This window comes from Cololabis saira, chromosome 20 (genome assembly GCF_033807715.1).
Source record: "Cololabis saira isolate AMF1-May2022 chromosome 20, fColSai1.1, whole genome shotgun sequence".
Classification (NCBI taxonomy): Eukaryota; Metazoa; Chordata; class Actinopteri; order Beloniformes; family Belonidae; genus Cololabis; species Cololabis saira.
In genome coordinates this window covers 26831469-26853994 of record NC_084606.1, presented here as the reverse complement: position 1 = coordinate 26853994, position 22526 = coordinate 26831469, and the positions used below count along the sequence as shown (strand labels likewise).

Genomic DNA, 22526 nt, shown 5'->3' with positions numbered 1-22526 from the left:
TCTAAAACTAGGGTTAGTGAAATACATAAAAGCTCCAGAAGAATAACTTTAAAAAGCTGGTCTCATCATTATTATTATTTTTTTTTGATTAACGGTTAGATTAATCTCCACTAATTTTCCTACTAAACCTGAATAAGAAAGACTGCAGGGAGATGATGTGGCTAAAAGAGGAAAGCAGGGGACGGAAAACGCAGTAAAACATGGAAACTGGGGCGTTTGAACAGCGTTTGCTTGCAGTGATGTGCAGTTCTGTGCACTCGTAGGCGTTTTAGTCACAGCTCTGACTGCATTCATACGTCAAACGATTCTTGTTCATCATTTATTCATTTAACCACTGCAATACGTCACAATGACCTTTTATCTACTAAACCAGCTAGTTTCCGTTGCTGCTTTAAGATGCAGATCAAAAAACAAGCAGAACTAGAATTAGATGGAGCCATCTTCCCTGCTAAACTAAGCGGACAGCTTGTAGCTTTAAACTGACCGTAGAGACCCATGAGAAGATTGCATCATCCAATATGTCCAACAACCGTCTTCAAGCTCTTTTAGTCACTTCAGCAGTGATTATTTCCCACAAAGGCTGATGCTATCTTCAAAACCATCACACTGCTTGACCTGTTCACCGCATGATCAGGTTTGTAGACTGTAATTATTTGCATGATTTCACACTCGACACTCATATCTTCATGGAGTTTACCATGTAAGTCCCAACCTGTCCATCTAGTAGTGCAAGCAGAGCTTATTTTACGAATAAATTACGAACGACTCAAAGCGCTGAGATTCTTCTGCTTCAGTGCTCAGATTATTTCAAGGATTTGTTTTTTTTTAATCTAGTCGATCCAAATTTCTTTTTTTTTCGGCGTACATGTAGCGGTGATGGAGGACGCTGCAGGAACCTCTCCCATCACTGCCTCCAAGTCAATGCCATCGTCAAGTCCCTGCAGCTTTCATGAGTTTAAAACTTTATTCATCAGTGTGAAGAAGCATCAGAGCTCTAATAAACACTCTCTGTGACTCTACACTACTGCAGTTGGACGATTACAATACACATGACCTCCAGCCGACCCCTGTGACCCCATTTAGGACTAAGCAGAACTAAAGGATGTGATCAGCTGAAATATGAAGAAGGCCTGTATACATGTGATTATATACATGAAATAAAAACGTATTTTAATCATGGATGTGGAGCATGTCCCTTTAGAAGTCGGCACAGCAGAGCAACCACTCCATCCATGTTTCCATCCTCCATCTCCTCTTTGGTCCTCCCCCTTTTCTCCTCCCCAGCAGCTCTATCTCCAGCATCCTTCTGTTCCCTTCCTCTTTGTGTGCTCAAATTATTTTCCTCCAAGACTTAATATCATCTTCGAAACCTTTTTCACAACCAAACTAATCAAACACTGAACTTTAAGCCCAGAGAGACCACGTCACAATGTTGGTGAGAGGTGGCAGCAAGTTCACATGTTTATGGAACCAGGAAGTTTTGGTATGTTTACGTCAAAAATGACTCAAATAATTAACAGTAATAGCTTCTAATTAACGAAGAAAAAAAACAGCTCTTTTAGCTTCCCTTCTATATGTTAGGGTCTATGGATTAGACAGAAGAATAGTAAAGAAATACATTTTTCCTCTACCATATCTATAGTCACAATTGATGGTTTCATACGCTGCTGTAGCCACGTCAACCTTCCTAAATGTCATGAAACTGAGCTAAGGCGTGCATGATGACTCAGGTAATATAATAATAATAATATAATAATAATAATATAATAATAATAATAAATATAATAATAATAATATATAATATATATATATAATATATAATATATAATATATAAACACTAGATACATAAAAATAGAACATCCTGAAATTGCTTTTCTTAAAACATGAAGCATATACACATGGTTGTTCTGGTTATTAATACCAGGAGGTGTATGGATTAAAGTGTCGGCTGACAGAATATGGTCAAAAGTAAACCCTGGACACTGATTTGCTTGGGTGTTGGAGCGTTCGTACCTGCAGATGTGGCCAGGAGGCTTCCAGTGTCGGCTCGTCCTCCTCTGGGTCAAACTCTGGATTCTCGCTGGGAGGAAGTGTGCGGAAGATATTTACCGAGATCTGGAGAAACCATAAAGGTCGGCGGGAAGTTAAGACAACGGTGGACAATCAGAGGCAAAAATTTCAAGTTTCAATATTTAAATATCATCAATCAAAAGTCACTAATATGAAAAAGGAAGTCAGGAGGCTGATTAAAGGAAGGGTAGGTGATTTGACATGATTTCAAACCAGAGCAGGTAATGCTGCTCCAGCCAATCACAGACAAGGGGAGGGTTCATGTTAGTGCTCATAAAAGGGGGGCGGGTCATGACGGGGCGTGTCTTCTCAGCTCTGAAGCGAGGGTGGGGGGGCTAACTGTGTTTGATATCAACTCTTTTCTTTTATTTACACGTGAGTATAACAGGCAAAGATGATTTTTCACATCTCACTGTTGTCGCGTCTGCCCTCGTCCGATACGTTTCTGACTCTTTTCTCAGAACGACTGATTAGTCATGCAACAACTGTCCGCTGAGGAATGATTTATTCAGCAAGTCGCTCCTTCGCCAGCCACTTAACCCCCACCAACGTTAAAGTAAATCTTGCTTGGATTTTTACATCAAATTATTCACGGGCTTTCCTTTTTCCCCTAGTTGTTTAAATAAAGATTCCCGTGTGTAGTTAATGCACAGCGAACAGTTTCCTCTCTGCTCCTGATCTGAGCCGACAGCTCATCTGTCCGTTACTAATCTCTCAGATGTATTTCCTGGTCCAGTCTGTGTTTCACACGTTCACAGATCCATGTAAAACATCTGTACACCTTCTGAACACCTGGTGTGGAGGTGGACACTGGTGTGACGTCATCTTTGTGCAGTGAAGCCGACCCGCCTCAGCGTCTGCGCTGCTACTCGTGGCTCTAACTTCAGCTCATCTTTGCTGCCTCTACTGTATAAAAGAATATGAAATTTCATTTCCAGCTTGCAGCCACGCATTATAGCGTTCATCCACTCTCCGTCCATCCCACCCTCCGTCCTATCAGCATTTTCACACCTCTGGGAATAGCAAGTCTATGACATAAGCGATATCCGCCGCAGGCTTTCCTCCCCTCTTTAATACCCCTCCTTCCCCGGCTCCTGTGCACGTCCTGTGGGATCTCTGCCGTCCACGCTCTGCACCATGCTCCACTTTATCTCTCCTCTCCATGCCCCTTGTTATCGCTACACGTGCAGGCTACTGCTTCTTAGCACCTTTTGTTACTTTCCACTTCTCTCTCTCCATCCCTTCCCTCATGCATCATGCACATATTTCTTTTTCTCCACCACTCCTTTGTTTATATCTTGTTGTGACCCCACCAGAGCTCATCAGCTGCGTGGCCTCCTTAAGCAGCTTCTTCCTCCCTCTTTCTTTCTTTTTTATATATATATATATATATATATATATATATATATATATATATATATATATATATATATATATATATATATATATATATATATATGTCTAACTATTAGACTTGTAGTTTTCGAGACTGGTCTTTCCACTTTTGTGGTCTTGGTCTTGTCTCGGTCTCGGGTCTCTCGGTCTCACTCGTCTCGGACTCTGATAAATGAGATGCCGTTGCCAACCACGGTGACAGAATCTTATGATCACCAGTTCTTCCTCTTGTTAATGTACAGTTTTGTAAATTATTTGTATTTTGCATTTTATTTAATGTTTTGGTGCATCTGCATGTGTCTGTATTTAATTACAGTTTTGTGTTTATAACGGCCTTGTTTGAATAAAGCATCAGTTCGCTGCCATTGCAGTGATACTGATATATGGTGTAATTTGGCTACTATAATGGTAAATAATGCAAGTTCAAGTTTGATAATTGTGTCTTGAATATTTAAAATTCAGGTTTCATCTACAAATTAAGTACAATTTAAATCAGTAACATTTACTATTCATTAGACTTTTCTGAGGTGGAGGGGGGTGTTGGAGGCTGGTTATTCTGTTAGATGACTTTGGGACTAGTTAGTAGTCGTGTCTACCCTTAAAAGCACTCGATAATAATATAATAATAATAGTTCAAGGGGTAGGAGTTCACAAGATTTTTACTTCTTCTTACTCCTTTTTTGAGCATAACATGCTATTGATTAATTATAATAATTCATTAATTCTCGTCTACTTTGTTTAGAATGGTTTTTTATGTTATTGATTTATTTTTCTTCTGTTTTATTTATTTATTATTTATTTATTTTTCTATTTTTTGTGATTATGTTCAAAATTTAAAAAAAAGAAGATATCAATCAAAATTAAGCCAAATCCACTTGTGACCCTTGACTGTGGCTTGAGTTTCAAAGGACTTTTTTTAAACTTTGCCAGATAAAAAGTTTGGAAACGTAGGAATCCATTGCGTTGCTCCGTCCTTTTAACCCCAACACCTCCTAGATCCTCTCCCCAACTCACCATCTTGATAGCCTCTGGGTAGAGCGGCTCTATGAGGACTCCTCTGCTGGTCGCCACGCTCTCCACCAGCTCGTTGAGCGCCGAACGTTTGATCTCCTTCCCTTTCAGGTCGGCCACACAGTCCAGGAAATCAAACAGCACGCAGCACTGCTGCAGCTTCTTACAGAACAGGTCGTGTAACTCTGCCACCGGGGCATCTGCACAAAGCAAGAAGAGAACAACTTCAGTTTTCTCACAAAGGTATTGAGAGAACAACTATTCCTCTACTGATACAGAGGCAGGCGCTATCATTCATGCTCAGACACACACCCTCCTCCAGAGCGCTGAGCTGTATTTCAGTCTCATAACGTAAATTCCTCAGACTTCAAGACCTGCTTCGAGCCGTCACTTTAAAACCTTCAACAACTCCACCTTTCACACGGATACGAGGAAAGCTGCTGATCCTCGAGGACCACTGGACCCCTGCGATCAGTTTTGAATTGATCGCAGAGGCCTGGAAGTTGAGAAAACTCGAAGAATCGTGGAAAGTGACAGGACTTAGCTGAGAGGATAAGTTACAGGAAACCAGAAAGGGGGTATTTATTCAGACCAAATACTTTCATTTTTTTTCATTTCAATTTTATTTATTCGTATCATGGAAATGGTAGTTAACATACATGTTCCATTCCATGATCGAAAAGGGGCAAGAAGAAGAAAGCCTTATATTACAAGCCCCTTCCTCAAAAAAAAATGGTCTGTCCGTCTGTTCAACAGTCACTGCTTATATAATACCAAAAAAAAATAATGAAAAAAAAACAAAACAAAAAATAAGAAAACATACACAATAACTCACCAACAGACTTCCGGTGTAGCGACTAATGGACTAGGACGTGTTTTTTTGAGCTCCTGCAACAACCTTTAAAAATATCTATTTTTGGTACAGCTTTTTCATCTTCCTTCGGTTTATTTTTCCCGACCTTCATTATTCTACTTTGGCCCCGTATTTTTGCCGACCAAAATGCCTCCAAAACTCAAACCATCCGCACCACCCCCGCGGCCCTCTCCGCACGCAGCATCCCCGCCTCGTGGTGACCCCCCGTCCAGCCTGGCCGAGGCCGCCGGGGCCGCTCCTTCACACGACTTTAAGGCCGAGCTGCTCGCATCACTCCGCGTTGAGATGGCGGCTGTTTTTAAATCGGAGCTTCAGGCTGCTTTAAATGAAAACCTGTCGAGCATCAAGACTGAGCTGCAAGCGGTGAAGTCGGAATTATCAAAAAGCATTACAAACATCCAGTCTGATGTGCGCGCTCTGAAGAACACCGTGGTTGAAATGGAAACATCTCTTTCATCCTGCACCGATGACATCACAACCTTACAGGCTAAAGTGGAGCATCTGTCAGCTGAACTGATGAGGCTGGATGGTAAATGCGAGGATCTGGAGGCGAGATCCCGGCGCAATAACATACGGATCGTGGGAATTCCTGAAGATTTTTCCACCTCTTCTGCTGTTACGGATATTCCCTCTCTGCTCAAGGAGGCTTTCAGCCTGGAGAAGGAGCCTCTCCTGGACCGGGCGCACCGCACCCTCCAGCCGAAGCCGAAGCCCGGAGAGCGCCCTCGTCCCATCATCGCCCGTCTGCACTATCATACAGACTGTGTGGATATATTGCGCCGAGCCAGGGCTCAGCAACGGATTACGTGTGGAGAGTTGACTTTTTCTGTCTTTCCCGACCACACCCAGAAGACGGCCCGTGCCCGAGCCGCCTTTAATGACGTCCGCCGCCGGCTCCGCGAGATCCCGGGGATCCGCTACGGTCTGCTGTACCCCGCCCGCCTCCGCATCACTCACAACGGCGCAGAAAGGGAGTTCAGGTCGGCAGAGGAGGCCAGCGCTTTCATCACGTCGCTCAAAGTCTAGTTGAACTTTTTTCAGTTCATCAGTGTCGGTTTTTTTTTTTTTTCTCTCTCCCATATATACACGGTATGTGGTTTTCAGTTTAACTTGGTCGTGATTGGTTGTACCTCTCTGTTAATGTTGCTGGGCTTGCAGGAGCTCAACACGAAGCTTGTTAGTTATTATCTTGTTAGTTATGCTTAAAGCCGTAAGTGTTCTTTTCAGGGATCTGACTCCTTCTGGAGTTTGCACTGGGTTCTCCATCGTTTGGGGATGGGGTCGTTGTAAGTGCAATTGGGGGGTGGGGGGTGGGGGGTTCAGTAGGTTAAGTTTTTTTTTTTTTTTTTTTTTTTTTTTTTCCTTCTTCTTTCCTCTTTCTTTCTTTCTTTCCTCCCTCCATCCCTTTCTTTCCTTTCCTTCCTTGGGGATCCGCATTCGGTACATCTCTATCTTTAGGAATTTAACATATGGCCACTAATACTGGTACTTCTGTGAGGTTTTTGAGCTGGAATATTAAAGGCATGGGGAGTCCAATTAAGAGATCGAGAATATTTGCTCACCTGAGACGTCTTAAAGCTGACTTAGTGTTCCTTCAGGAAACCCACATGCGCACCAAAGACCAGGTCAGACTTAAATGTCCCTGGGTTTCTGAGGTGTTTCACTCTGATTTCAACTCTAAGGCCAGGGGGGTTGCTATATTAATTGGTAAGTCAATGCAGTTTTCAGCATCTAAGGTGATTTCAGACAAAAACGGCAGATACTTAATTGTGGCGGGTACGCTATTTCATATTCCCATATTATTAGTTAATATATATGCCCCCAATTTTGACAACCCACACTTTATGAACAAGCTTTTTGAATGTCTCCCCTCATTGAACGACAGTCTTCTTATAATTGGCGGGGATATGAACTGCGTAATTGACCCCAAACTAGACCGCTCCAGCCCACGAAATCTGACTCCTTCTTCAATGTCGAGGTCTCTTTCAGATTTTGTGTCCAAGAACGGTTGCACCGATCCTTGGAGATTTTATAACCCTTGTACCAAAAAATATTCCTTCTTTTCTCAGATGCATCAATCTTTCTCTCGGATTGATTATTATTTTATTGATGCTAAACTAATTCCCAAAGTACTGTCTGTTGATTATCATCCTATTGTGATCTCCGACCACGCTCCTCTTTCTTTGGATATTCAGTTCTCTTCACAGCCACGCTACTCAACATCTTGGAGGTTCAATACATTACTTCTCTCAGATGATAAGTTCACCAATTTTATTACAACTAAAATTGATGATTACATCTCTATAAATCAAAATGATATGGAACCAATTTCATCTTCACTGCTGTGGGAATCATTAAAAGCATATTTGCGGGGACAAATTATCTCCTTCTCTGCTCACTTGAATAAGTCCCGGAAAGCCAAATTACAAGAACTCTCTATTAAGATCACAAAATTGGACCAACAACTTGCTACTTGCCCCTCTCCCAGTTTTCTTAAGCAACGTGTCGATTTACAGACTGAATTTGATCTCCTTACCACTAATGACGCAGAGCGACTTCTCTTACGATCACGCTCCGTATATTATGAACATGGAGACAAGGCAAGTCGGCTCATGGCTCATCAGCTACGTCGCCAGGCAGCCTCACGTATGATCCTTCAGATAAAAGATTCATCAGGCTCATTGCATCAGGATCCCACCGCCATTAATTCTGTCTTTCACTCATTTTATTCCTCTTTATATACGTCTGAATCTCCATCTGGCTCCACTGAATTGAATTCATTCTTAGATAGCCTCAACTTTCCTGTTATAGGCTCCGATGCTGCTAAAAATCTTGACTCGCCATTAACGGTAGAAGAAATTAATCTCGCTGTGAGAAGTATGCAAAATAACAAAGCTCCTGGCCTTGATGGATTTCCAGTGGAATTTTTTAAGAAATTTCAGGATAAATTGTCCCCTTTATTGCATGCTGTTTATAAGGAATCACTGGAACATGGCACTCTCCCTCCCACTTTAAGGCAAGCCTCCATAAGTCTCCTCTTAAAAAAAGATAAGGATCCAACTCTCTGCGGCTCATACAGACCTCTTTCGTTAATAAATGTAGATGCTAAGATCCTTGCTAAAGCCTTGGCTTATCGCTTGGAGAACATTGTGCCAACTATTGTCTCAAATGAACAGACAGGATTTGTTAAGGGGCGACAGTTATTCTTTAATGTGCGGACACTTTTAAATATTATTCACTCTAAAACTATCACCACAACACCTGAAGTCGTAATCTCAGTCGATGCTGAAAAGGCATTTGATAGGATTGAATGGGACTATTTATTTACTGTACTGAAGAAGTTTGGGCTGGGGAATGGGTTCATTTCTTTGATTCGTCTCCTTTACACGTCTCCACAAGCAAGCGTTTCCACTAATGGCATTCAGTCCAATTTTTTTACTCTAGCCCGTGGCACCAGACAGGGGTGTCCCCTCTCTCCCCTATTATTCGCACTAGCTATAGAGCCCCTGTCAATCTTTCTGAGGTCCTCCCCCACTTTTACTGGGATCTCCCGATTGGGAACAGAATATAAGCTGTCACTTTACGCTGATGACTTACTGTTATATGTCTCGGATCCTGTCCTCTCCATTCCTTCAATTTTATCTGCTTTCCAGAGATTCGGGTCTTTCTCAGGCTATAAAGTGAACGTATCTAAAAGTGAATGCTATCCCATTAATGACTCAGCAACACAGCTCGTACAGTCAGATATCCCTTTTAAGATTAGTCCTTCCGGCTTTAGGTATCTTGGGATCAACGTAACCAGAACGTTAAGCTCTCTTTTTTCTGCTAATCTCTCACCTTTAATGTCTACAATTAAATCTGACCTCCATAGATGGAAAAGCTTACCTCTTTCATTAATTGGAAGAATTAACGCAGTTAAAATGAATATTTTGCCCAAATTTCTATTTCTGTTCCATTGTCTTCCACTTTTCTTACCAAAACACTTTTTTAAAATAATTGATCAAACTATTTCTGACTTCTTATGGTGTGGGAAGGCTCCTAGAATCCGCAAATCCACACTTCAGAGATGTAAATTCAATGGCGGACTGGCACTTCCCAATTTCCAACTGTATTATTGGGCAGCACATATTCAAAAAATTTCATTTTGGTTCAAATCGGTAAATATGCCATGGTGTAAATTGGAGGCACAGTCATGCATTTCATCCTCTTTACCTGCTCTACTTACCTCATCTATTCCATCCAACCTCTCTGTATTTACAAATAATCAAGTGGTTCACTCCACACTTAAAATTTGGTATCAATTTAGGAAACACTTCAAATTTAAGTCAGCATCTACTTTAGCTCCATTACTGAACAATCATTTATTTCGACCTCCGCTTACAGATTCAACCTTTCTCATATGGCATAATAAGGGCCTGAAAAGTTTTGGAGATCTTTACAAGGATGGTATCTTTCGCAGCTTTGCAGATCTCTCAGGTGAATTTAATCTCCGGCCTTCTCATCTCTTTCGATACTTTCAGATTAGACACTGCGCTAAAGCTTTGTTTCCAGTTTTTCCATCCTCTCCGCCGACTCTACAGTGGGAGGTGCTTTTAAACCATGATCCACTTCAAAAATCACTGATCTCTAAGGTTTACGATGACCTTCTGTCTTTCGATCTCTCTCCAGTTATTAAAGTTAGGGCTGCCTGGGAAGATGAACTGGATCTAAATTTGGAGGATGACTGGTGGGACGCTGCTCTTAAAAAAATTTACACAAGTTCATCCTGCGCTCGTCTTACACTTATACAGTTTAAAGTACTGTTTAGAGTCCACTTTTCTAAAGCTCGACTCTCACAGATCTATCCCAGTGTCACTGACGAATGCGACAAATGTCATGCCTCGTCCTGCAATTTAACCCATATGTTTTACTCTTGCCCACTACTTTCTCGCTTTTGGTCGAATTATTTTGACACCATGTCAAAAATACTCTCGGTGAATATAAAAGTCTCCCCCCATGTTGCCATATTCGGGCTCCCAGAGGACCATGGCCGGTTTACTTCAAACCAAAAAGACATTTTGGCTTTTACTTCCTTACTGGCAAGACGCCACCTTCTTCTCCACTGGAAGTCGACTAAGGCTCCTTCTAGTACCCAGTGGCTCAACGACACCATGTTTTTTCTGAAGCTGGAAAAGATTAAATATTCACTGAAGGGTAGTTGCAACAAATTTTATAATAAGTGGCTTCCCTTTCTTACATTCTTCCACTCTCTCCAGTCCCTGCCTCCTGATTGACGGATCCCCCCCCTCCCTCTCTTCTCTCATTCCTTTCTTTCTTCCTCCTTTTTATTTATCTTTTTATTTACTTTTCTTTTGTTTTTGGGTTTTTTTTTTTATTTTTTTATTTTTTTCCCCCCTTTTTATTCATCTATTTTTTTAATTCATACTGTTTAGCTTAAATACTTAAATATTACTTGTATATAAGAATATAATAATTTTCGTGTATTTGTCATTGTTTTGTGTGGATTTTTTGTTCCGTTCTTAATTCCAAAAAAAAAAAAAAAAGGAGGTAGACTGTATATCTTTTTTTTGTTTATTCCTGTTCAACTGTGCCTTACCCCCTAATAAAAATATCAAAACAATAACTCACCAACAACACCAAAAACAAAAAAATAACAAAAGATATTTTACCCGTTAAATTCATATTGTTTGATTATGTTGTCTTCATACAATTTCTTGAACTGGTGAATATTTTTACAATCCTTTAAATCAGTTGTTAAGGAGTTCCATAATTTTACACCACATACTGAAATACATATTTGTTTTAAAGTAGTTCGTGCAAACGGATGTTTAAAATCAAATTTCCTCCTATGGTCCTTATTTTCTGAACAAAACACAAAAAAACGTTGTATATTTTCAGGCAATATTCTGCCTTTTGCCTGAACATAACTAATAAAGTCTGTAACTCAACAATATCTTTAAGTTTAATTAATCTTGTATTGATAAAGAGTCCATTGGTGTGTTCTCTTGCCTCCTTTTTATGTATGATCCGTACTGCTCTCTTCTGTAAAATAAACAAAGGCTTGATATTTGTTGTGTATGTATTCCCCCAAACTTCTACACAATAACTAAAATAAGGCAAAATAAGTGAGCAATACAAAATTCGCATTTGCATACTTATCTACAGATACATCTTGACATGTACACAGATTTGCTCACTAACTGCATCATTGCCACCATGGAAACTAGCAACCTTTTGTTATTTTACAGCGGAGAAAAACATGGAAATACTTAGGCACAAGATCAATAACACACGAGTACTCTCCATGAAGAACAAGGCTGGGAGCCAGGATCCAGGAAGCCCAGAGGGTTGGCCGCTGACTAATGGGGGTGAAACGAGGTGTTGTGAGAAGTAGGGCCTGAGCCGATGTGAAGTACAACAAGATGTCAATAATTAAGGCTTCAGATACGGCCAAGGAGATTGTCCCAAACAGTAAAGGGCCTGCTCTCCAAAGACCCATGTGGGGAGTCCTCCAGGCTGAAAGGAGGACAGAGACACTCGGAGCTGAGACTCAGCAAAGCTTTCGAGTAGGGATGGGCGGTATGGACTAAAAAATGTATCACGATAATTTCTGGCATTTATCCTGATAACGATAAAAATGACGATAAAAAAAATACCAATTCAACTCCATCTTTTTAACTATAAATCTATCACCACATTCAGTCTTTGGAGCCCCCAAAACACTGATCTAAAAGAATACTAAATGCTACTAAACTACACCAATTAAATTGAATTAATAAAAACCAATTAAATTAGCACACCTGTACTGCAAAACTGTAATGACTCAAATGAAACAAGTTTGAAATGTAAGAACAGATTCAACCTTTATTCAAACTGTATGGCTTAAACAGTGAGGATAACAGTACAAACAGCAAAAGTACCATTGTCCTTCAAGTTTTCTTAGCTTATAAAATCACAAAGTAGAAAAAAATACAACCTGATAAATAAAGAAACAGGACAAATAAATAAAATAAAATCCAATCAGTGATGACCTCTTCTAATATAAATAAAATGTGCAAATTAACCAGTGGTTGGAACATGCCAGAAATTAGATACTATTGCAATTTGTTTTCGTAATAGTCAAACGTTATATCAAAAAGTAACAACCATTTCCTTCTGTTGGGAAACAAAATAGTGCAAAAGACAACATTATGATGAACAAAAATATATAGCAAATCCAAACCAGTTCCAGAGCTGGAGCCTCGTTTAACAACGAGCTCCACCATGTTTGTTAAGGCTGATTTATTTATTATTAAATCAGGCTTTACACAAAAACGTCATCAACGGGAATTTATCGTTTTTACAGCGAGATGACAAATTCTTACCGTGGGGAATTTTTTTGACGGTAAATCGTGAACGGTAAAATATCGCCCATTCCTACTTTGGAGACATCTGGGTGAGAAAGGCATCACAGAGCCCAAACATCCAGTGGGTGGCAGCCATGAGAGCGGACCAAACACCTCCCACCACCAATCATCACCCCCGGGGCACACGAGACTCCCCCCGATAAGAAGACCGGTTCTATAGACGGATTAGACCAGTGTCACCAGCTCGATAAGAGGGACAAGTTTAACACCATAAGTCTGTCAGAGTATGATAGCATCCCTCCTCCTTCACTATTACCACTCGCAAGGTCAAGAATTCAACATTTTTCTTGCTTAAAGTTAAAAAAACAAAAATTGTGGTGAGCTGAGGCCTCATTAGATTTGACTGCTTCATTTTCGGTGCAGAGCAAGAATACAAACAGGCCACAGATGCAGGAGCTTGGACCAACGCCATCATCTGATGATGAGATGATTATTTAACGATGGATTACTATAATCAAAGCAATGGGACCTGCTTGCATGGATGACTTTTCTCTTAATGTGCAGCTAATATGTAGTTTAATGGGTGGAGTTCATGTCGTGGACAGATAATACCGCTCAGCAGTAGCTGGGAGGCCGTCTAGACCAACTGTGCATGGAGACAGAGGATGATCTGAGGTTCATATCCAAGCACAGACATAAACACAGCAGGTGTGGATTAGATTTAACCCTTCTTAACCCTTACGTGTAAAATGGGGGTGCTGACTGGAGCTCTTCCAGTCCCAGACCGGGGACCCCCCCCCCCTCTCACCTCTTGTGGGCGCACCTCTGCCATCTGCTCCCTTTGGCACAAAGATGCACAAGAACAGACAAGAACTGCTTGAGGTGATGGGGAAGTTGCTTTTTAAGGGCACCAAAGGCTGCATTTAAATTCATCCTGTGTTTTCTTTCAAGGCTCAGGAAGAAAAGATGCATCGGCGTCTTGCTACCTAATTACCCTTTAAAAAAAATGTGCCCTGCATAAACTCTCCGTGACTTTCCTATAACCTTCTCACCTGCTGTAAACACAATGCCCTGTTGGTTTACTTAACGGGTCGTGGCAACCGAGATGCACCACCATGCCGGTTTGTTCTTGAACTGCAGAGTTCACACCTTATTCTTAGTATCTGTGATGAAACACAAAACTGAAAGTGTGATTGTCTCAGTTTTCACATTTTGAGAAGTTTTAGAGTGTTTTTTCTCCTAATCTAGTGCATCCTTCTTTTCTGGTTCCTCAAAACCCACTTTCCATCCATCTTCTGCTTATCTTGGCCGCTTTCCTTCTGCAGTCGAGCCACGAAGGTGAAATCTAATCAATTTTTAATGATTAGCACTTGTACCAAGATGTGCTGTTGTAGGACTTTAAAAAACATAAACAGGATAAAGAAGATTGAGGGTCATGTGGGAGAAAATGTGGGAAAGAACGAAAGACAAGAAAAGGAAATGGACTCAAATGGAGGACAAGGATTTGGAGATGACACCCACTTAAAAGCCCGCTCCACATCCTGACGCAGAGAAGACAAGTTGATAAAACTGCCAGAACTGCTGTTTTAGCTGCTGAGCCTAACCTGCGCTATTATCCTACGGCACGACGTGGATTTGACAACACTGACATTTGGGAGAGAAATTCGTTGTTCACGCTGAGAGGCCGAGCGAGACGAACTGACAAGATAATGACGAGATTGGAGGTTGCTGCAGACTCATTTGTTCAGCGCAGCTTTTCATATCGCGTTATTGTTCCAATTAAAATTTTAACCAAGATCTTAATCACATCTACAACTGAGGTGTTTCCATGATTTCTGACGACCCAAATTTGGGAGGTTACCTGAACAACTGCTGAGCTCAGCTGAGCGACTGTGAATTCAAACATGCTTAAAACCCTGAGGTTTAGTTTTATCTCTCTTTTCATTTCATTTTTATTCACCCGCAGTGTCCCTACAGATAAAAACTCAGCATGTAACGCACTCAACAACGTAACATCACCTACACATCAACATAAAACCGAGGGAAAATGAGGAGACAGAGAGCAGTACAACACTCAGCTGCACTCCAGAAAACCAAATACATTTATTTCAGGCCATCGGGGTTCAAACGAGGCAGCTGCCGTGTGCAACGCTACTCTTTCAGTTGTTTTCCTTCAGATTTATTCACATGCACAGTAAGAATCTTTCAGACCAGTGAAAAAATAATCAAATTTGACTTTAAAGCACCTCTGTCCTTGTCTGGCGGGCCGTCCTAATTACTTTCCTCCGCGATACGAAGAATTAGTCTGGTTCATTGGGATTTGACTTTGGTTTCCACTATTCCACCTGCTTTCGGGTGCAGCTGGATGAACATACAACCATGCAGGCTTAGACAAAATTATTAGAAAAAACTCTAAAAAAAAAAAAAAATAGCACAAGAAATGACTTTAAGCCTGTAATGCCTTATGTATTGTCTTTGTTAGAATAATTTTTGAGACTTCTGCACCACCCCATAATGACAAATATGTTGTTTTTTTAAATAACAAAGATAAATTAAAGAGGCAAGCAGCGATGAACGGGCCCTTGCGAGTGCAATTTTCACCAATAAAGGTCAAGGACTCAAAACCAAGTCCGATGACACCACCATTGACTCTCTATGTCAAACCATTCAAAAGTTATGGCAGAAAGTAGGAACTATCAAATATCGACCAATCAGAAGAAGGGGCGGGGCTAATTTGCACTAATTAAGGGGAAGGACTCAAAACCGAGTCCGATGACACCACCCACGACTCTGTATGTCAAACCATTCAAAAGTTATGGCAGAAAGTAGGAACTATCAAATATGGACCAATCAGATGAAGGGGGGGGGGCACGCTTTTTGGCATCTATCGTCGCCACGGTAACGCTTTTGATTGAGAAAGTAATGCCCATCGTCGCAGGATGGAGACGCACATTTTGATGTATAACACACCTGGGTCAAAAGCAGCGCCAAAATTACATGATTAATTCAAAATGGCCGACTTCCTGTTCGGTTTCGACCATGGCACCAAGAGACTTTTCTTTAAGTTGCGACATGATACAGGTGTGTACCGATTTTCGTGCATGTACGTCAAACCGTATTGTGGGGCTTGAGGCACAAAGTTTTCTAGGGGGCGCTGTTGAGCCATTAGGCCACGTCCATTAATGCAAACCATTAAATATCAAATTTTTCGCCAGGCCTGGCTTGCGTGCAAAATTTGGTGACTTTTGGGGGACGTTTACGGGGGCAAATAGGCCCTAATTTCGTCGGAAAAATAAAAATTAAAAAAAAATTAAAAATAAAAAAAAAAATTCCTACAGATACAATAGGGCCTTCGCACTGTCAGTGCTCGGGCCCAAATAAAATAAAAAAACATTTTTGTTAAAGACAAAATTGGGGTTTTGAGACTTGTAAGACTTAAAAAAATATATTTTTCTGTTTATTATTTTATAAGTCAGACTTTAAAGGGTTCAAACAGAACCTTATTCTGAGTGTTGAAACTGTGAAGTGTTATGTTTGAGAAATTCTTTATAATTTTTGATGCCAACAACACTCTTAAATCATAAAAGGTCTGACAAAGTTGGATTATACATAACCTCGTTCAAAAATAATCTGTGAACTAGCTGGAAACAAGACCGCCAGGTTACATCACGTAACACTGTATTTTATCGTTTTGCTAGATTCTTTTATCCAGTTTGGAGTAACGACCAACATCCAAGTTTCAGAAGAAGAAGCAACCTGGCAATGTAATGGTTTTAAAATGACAAAAGTACATCAAGAGCAGGTAGAGAAGTGCAGGTGAGGTGTGTTAATGTGTGAGGAGGTGTCCTAAAGAGATGGATCTCCAACAACGTCTTAAAGCAGCTTATTCCACCATCATGAGATGTCAAAGAAAAGGACACCTTCATTCACTGCAAAGAGTTTACATATCAGGATACTTAAAAATAATCCTAATAATCTGCCTCTTACCAGGTTTTAAACTGCTTCACCTGATCTTCAGGAAGTCTGGTCACCTCTGTGATCTGTGATTGGTCTGGAGCATTCTGATGTTAACACAATGCCAAGACAGAACGCTATCAGCAATAACTTTAAAGGAACACATGCTCCAAAAGTCTGTGATATTTTAAAGGGGAGTTTTCGCTAACAATTTGCAGTCCTTCATAGTGAGAAAAACAATTTACAAGCGAAAATAATTCAAGACATTTACCAACCTTCCCGAGAGTGAACTTCCCAGGAAGTTGACTCCAAGGTTAGACTTTTTTATGCTCAAAGTAACTGCAGAGTTGAATTAATTTAAATGAATATTTTGCTGAATAAATAATGAAATGGTGTCATTTTTAACTTGTTGTTGTGCATGTAAGGGTACATATATCCATATATATGTGTATATGTGTGTATATATACAGGAAAAATGTCCAGTATGCATCGACTGGTCTACCTCACTCTACATCCCATAATGCAGTGCACAACCACAGTGGTCAGCAGTAAAAACACAGTTTAAAAAAATGGCTGTGACATAATGCAAATGACATCATCCTTATGGTAGCATACTACATACTGACAATGAAAGCAGTAGTACATACTGCATAGTGTGTTTAATATGGAAAAAGGCCAATTTATACACATGGCGATTAAAAGGCCACAGGCGATCACAAAGAAGCATCTACTTGTGTGATAATCAGAAATAAGAGGATGTAAAACAAGACAAACTCACACAAGAAATGATTTCTTTCAAAATAAAACAGGAAAGATGAAGAATGACGACACGTCACCGAATTCAGCGACATTAACAACCCTGAGCTGAACTCTCTGCAAACAGAGACTTTTGTAAATGTCACGACATTTCTAAGGATGTGTGACGAGAATACCATGAAAATGGAAACTTCAACCACGATTTCACAGTGAAAACAAAACCTTAAACATTTAAGATCATGTCTTATCTTGGAATTCAAATCACTGATTTAATTTCTTCAGAGAGGCATCCAAAAACCCACGCTGTAGTCTCCCTGGAAACATTAGTCAGACTCAGTCAGGAGTAAACCATGCATTCATTTGGCACTGGTGCAGTTTTTGAAAGTATTTTTAGTCACAGATGAGAGTATGTGTTTGAGTGATGACGTGCGATTGCAATCAATTTTGAGCACCGATGAAGCTGATCGATTTGGAGGAACAAACTAGCCCACATTCACCCCTGCAGACAATATCCTACACCTTTTTAAAAAGGATTTATTTTTCTTTTGAGCGTGAGACAAATGCAGCATATCTCCAGACGAGTTGTTTGAACCGACTGAGGTAGAAGAAGGAAACAGACGACAAACCCAAGCATGTGGCGGGGGGTGAAAACAAGAGGAGGGAGAGGAAGATTCGGTAAAAGGAGCAGTGGAATATAAGAGTGAGCAGTGCCAACACGCCGCTACAGCATCCAAACACAAACACACTCACACACACAGCTGCACAAATCTAAATATAGAGAGAGAGACACAGAACGGAGGAGAGGAAAGGGAGGGGAGAGGAGAAAAATCTGTGGAGGAAACAGGAAGAAGAAGAGGGGAATGGTATAGGGTTAAAGAATGACATCATCCTTCTCCTGCTGCTCCTCCTCCTTCTCTCTCATCTTTCCATCACAAGGTACCTCCCTTGCCTTAGTCCCTCTCTTCTCTCCCTCCATCTTTCAATCCCTCTCCCCACCCATCCATCCATTTCTCTGAGGCTTTTTTTTTGTTTTTTTTTTTAATGAGCAAGTACAGCTCTGGTCTTTAAATAACAGTTATTCTGTTTGGGGCTGAGTGTGTGACACAGAGAGGCAGAAAGAAAAGAGGGCAGTGTCTGCTTCTGCATGCATCTACTCTGCACCTCTGTCACACGCAGCGAGCACACGCATGCAGAGGGGACGGGAAAGGGGGAAACAAAAGGGGCCAAAGAGACGGAAAGACATGGATGAAGAAGATGGAGACGGTTCTAAACAGTGAAAAGCAGTTATGGGAGCTGTTAACTATGAGACGCCACTCGGCGTAAAAGTCACAGCGGTACAAATAATCACCTTAAGGGGTTTATGTGACGCAGTTCAAGTCCATCTTTAAATAATCTAATCCTCCCCGATAATAATACTAATGTCCACAACATAGGCCTAACGGTGCTCATGATTACGAGGGGAGTGAGGAGGGGAAATCATCATGCGTGACTATAAATCCATCATTTTTACCCAACTTCATGAGGATTCACAGATAAACAGCAATTTACCTGCTAAGAAAGAACAGGACAAATCATCCTGCTGCTTTAAATTAGAGCAGGAAATACTTAGAAGCCGTGACTCGGTGTCAGTACCGGGAACAGGTAATGAGTCCAGCTGGGTATTAGCACGGAGCGTGTAAACAGAGTCTATTACTGCTAACCGAGCCAATAGTCCTGATAGAAACTGAAAATATGACACACTTCTGGACTCAGCTCAGCTCTCCGACGGTCATCGACCACAGATATTGACAACATTTGATATTGTGGCCATTTTCATCTATAATGATGAATTTTATATTTTTACAGTGTCACAATTCATTTCTCCTAAAATAAAGATGCACGGAAGTTACATCTGCCTAGAAACAATTATTCAAAGTAGGTGGAGTTTATTTATATCGCACTTTTCACAGGTTAAAAGTGACAAAGTGCTTCACACCATCCACACATATAAAAACATAAGACGAAAGCATAAAACCGAGGAAGAATAAAAGCTATTTTTAAGTCAAAACAAGTCCCAAATAAGCGTGCGTTGAATAACCAAAGCTATAATAATCATAATCAGTGTCTGGATTGCCCCTAATCAAGTACCCTAACTGCCTTTAAGATGTTCAAGAGTTCAAAGTCCTAATTCAGCGGCTGAACGGACACAAAAAGGCCCTCTTTCCTCCGTGAAAAATGCTGTAAGAGAAGGCCAAGTGATGTCAGAAGATTAAGTGCAGCTAAACCCACGTCTCAATAATCCAGTGTTACTAATAATACACATTTCTTCCATGCGGCCTAATGAGCGGAGACGAGCGCTGTGTTCAGGACGCGCCGCATGTCTGTTATCTTGTTGCTTTTCTTATTCTCACAGAGCATTTTAATTACTATCAATAAACTCACTTCCGTTCGTATCGAGACTTGAAACCACTGAGTGTTTTGATCATTGAGGAGAAACATGCCCAAAATTAAATAATGAGCATAAATATACATTGATGTAAATATCATGAAGGGTATTTAACAGATATGTCAGGACACGTCGTCCTTAGACTGTCTGAGGACATTCAATTATCTCCAGTTTCCCTTCAATCATATGTCGGAAGATCAAAAAACAAAGCTGCAGATGTACCTTTCATCATTGTTTTATCCGACATTAGCTTTAAAATTGCTTTATAAGCAGTCAGGGTGCATCAATCCATCACACAAAGTACTTCTGCTCCATACTTTAGTCTTCAGCTGCAACATTTCTTTCTCAGATATGTTATTTACACCTAGCTCTGCCCTTTTTCTCATGTGTATTTGCCCCAAAAGCAAATGGGATGGTTTCGGTTCCCATGATGCATCTTGAAAACCTCTTGGACAGGTGTTATTCTGCAGTCCGGGTGACGTTAATGCCATCCTTAGAGGCGTGTGAATGTCCACGTGGACGGCTGCACACGGCGGACTGCTGTGGGCCTGTGACCCTAGGAGATGTTTTTCTCTTGCATACGTACATAAAACATCCTTCACGCCAGTAATCATTCAAGTAATCAATTATTTTATTCAGTGTGAGCAGAGCGCAGAGCATCTAAACTTAAACTAAGAAACACAACAAAGATCCAACTAAAGCTACAACCACTTGATGATGAAATCTGTGATTTATCTTAAGTCCTCCTGCCATAAGTCCTTCTGTCAGTGTTTTGTGGAGGAAAGGCTAAACCTCACCTCGGCGTGTGACTGCGTATGTATGAAAGAAAAGCTCCACTTAGACTCGTTAAAAGAACCCATACGGGCGAGAGAGTGAGGCGGAATAAGAGAGTAGATGGGTGAATGCAACTTGCAGTGTAAAAGCACTTTGAGTGGTCAACAACACTAGAAAAGCGCTGCATAAATGCAGTCCATTTACCGTCTATTAGTTTAAAATAAAAACTGTTAGAACTGCTGACCAGGTTCTGTCCTCTTTCTAAAAGTCTTGCACGTCTTTGACCTTTGATCTTGAGGATATTTCTGTCTGATAATGTCAACAAACTGCAGACAGTTCGTGAGTAAACAGTAGCGATGCCTCATTAAGATCTGATTAACGCTTTTCTGCACCGCTGCATTAGTTTTTGTCGTTTTCACATTTTATTGTCAGTTTTTGTTGTTTTGTTTTTTTATTTCCTCTCTTAAGATCTCTCCCCATCTCAACCGCTTTCCCCAACAGCAACTTGTAGCATGTCACTTTTGCACGTCCAGAATTTGATTTGACTCGTTTTACTCAGCTTTGCGCTGCTTCAGTCTAGACTTGTAGTTCCGGAGACCACTTTTTTGTGGTCTTGGTCTCGTCCCGACCTCGGGTCCCTCGGTCTCACCATGTCTCGGACTCGGATAATTGAGATGCCATCGCACAAACCAAGGTGACCAAACAGTCATTATCACCAGTTCTTCAGTGTAAATATGCTACTTTAATGGTAAATAATGCAATTTCAAGTCGATATTGGTGTGTATCTTTAATATTTAAAATTCAGGTTTCATCTACAAATTAAGTCCAATTTAAATCAGTAACATTTCCTATTCATGACTTCTCTGAGGTGGAGGGGGGTGTTGGAGTCTGGTTATTCTGTTAGATGACATTGGGACTAGTGTCAATCCTTAAAAGCTCTGCAGTCAATCCTCCAATAGTGTAGAAATAGCGGTAGTGCAGTCGCCACACATATCTGATCTCAGCTGATGGATGAAAACATTTATAGTGAGTTCAACATCATCATCATCCACTTCTCTGTTATTGTGCTGCAGTTGAAAACAACCTCATATGGAAACTAGCTGAACCAGGATGGAGCTGATGTTCTACAATCACGCAGGATCAGGAAATAACTAGGTTTGTTTTGGTCTCCATCTGGAGCTGAACTAGTCTTGGTCTTGATTCTCTCTGGTCTTGGTAGTGTCTTGGTCTTGGTTTAGGCGTCTTGACTACAAGTCTACTTCAGACCCACAATTGTATATTTAAGAGTGAAAAGCAACAAAGGTGGGGTTTGTAATGATGCAATCAGAGACTGTATTAAGCTGAGCATCGTTTGTATTCCTTCAGGACTCAGCTTTTTCTCCAGTGAAGCGGCGGTCGTGGTTATTGCATTGTTCGGCCTCTCATTACATCCTCTCCCCCTGCAATATCCTCTGCCTCTCCTTCTTTTTTATTATTTTTATCTCACGTCTCCCCTCCCACTGTCTCCTCCTGTACCTGTCAGCTTAATGTTCAGTCATTTCCTCTTTCCTCTTCCACTCCATTTCTTTCATCACCCGTCGCCCCGCACTCTCTTCCCCACCCACGCCCTTCTTAATTGATCTCAGACAGTCAGAGAGCAAAAATTACTCCAAACCGTCTGTAACCCAACACTAGGTGCATCCAGCTGGCGCTAACACACACATGCACGCACGCACGCATGCACGCACGCACACACAGTCATTAAATCGCCATAAATCTGTAAGTGAAGGTGAATGCTTTTCAGCGAGCACCACATTTAAAGCACGGCTTTACGTTTGCTGGATACCTAAAAAATGTAATTCCGCGCAGGTTCACATGAAAAATGTATGAGGTTTTGTTTAATTGACGACATTTCCTACTTTGACAAATAGTATCAACAGA

At 40.9% G+C, this 22526-nt stretch overlaps 2 protein-coding genes across 4 annotated transcripts in view; one reads left to right on the top strand and one right to left on the bottom strand.

Moving 5' to 3' along the window:
• The window catches only part of cct7 (chaperonin containing TCP1, subunit 7 (eta)), a 418707-nt gene that overhangs the window by 208570 nt on the left and 187611 nt on the right, over nt 1–22526 (top strand). The gene's annotated exons all lie outside the window — the stretch shown is intronic.
• Nucleotides 1–22526, bottom strand: part of ppp2r5b (protein phosphatase 2, regulatory subunit B', beta) — a 58261-nt gene that overhangs the window by 22027 nt on the left and 13708 nt on the right. For both annotated transcript variants that reach the window (XM_061710702.1, XM_061710703.1), the window contains exons 2-3: nt 4481–4677; nt 2015–2116 (exon numbers count right to left, since the gene is read on the bottom strand). In XM_061710702.1, the coding sequence (XP_061566686.1) occupies nt 2015–2116; nt 4481–4677 (299 nt within the window). The remainder of the gene's footprint in view (nt 1–2014; nt 2117–4480; nt 4678–22526) is intronic.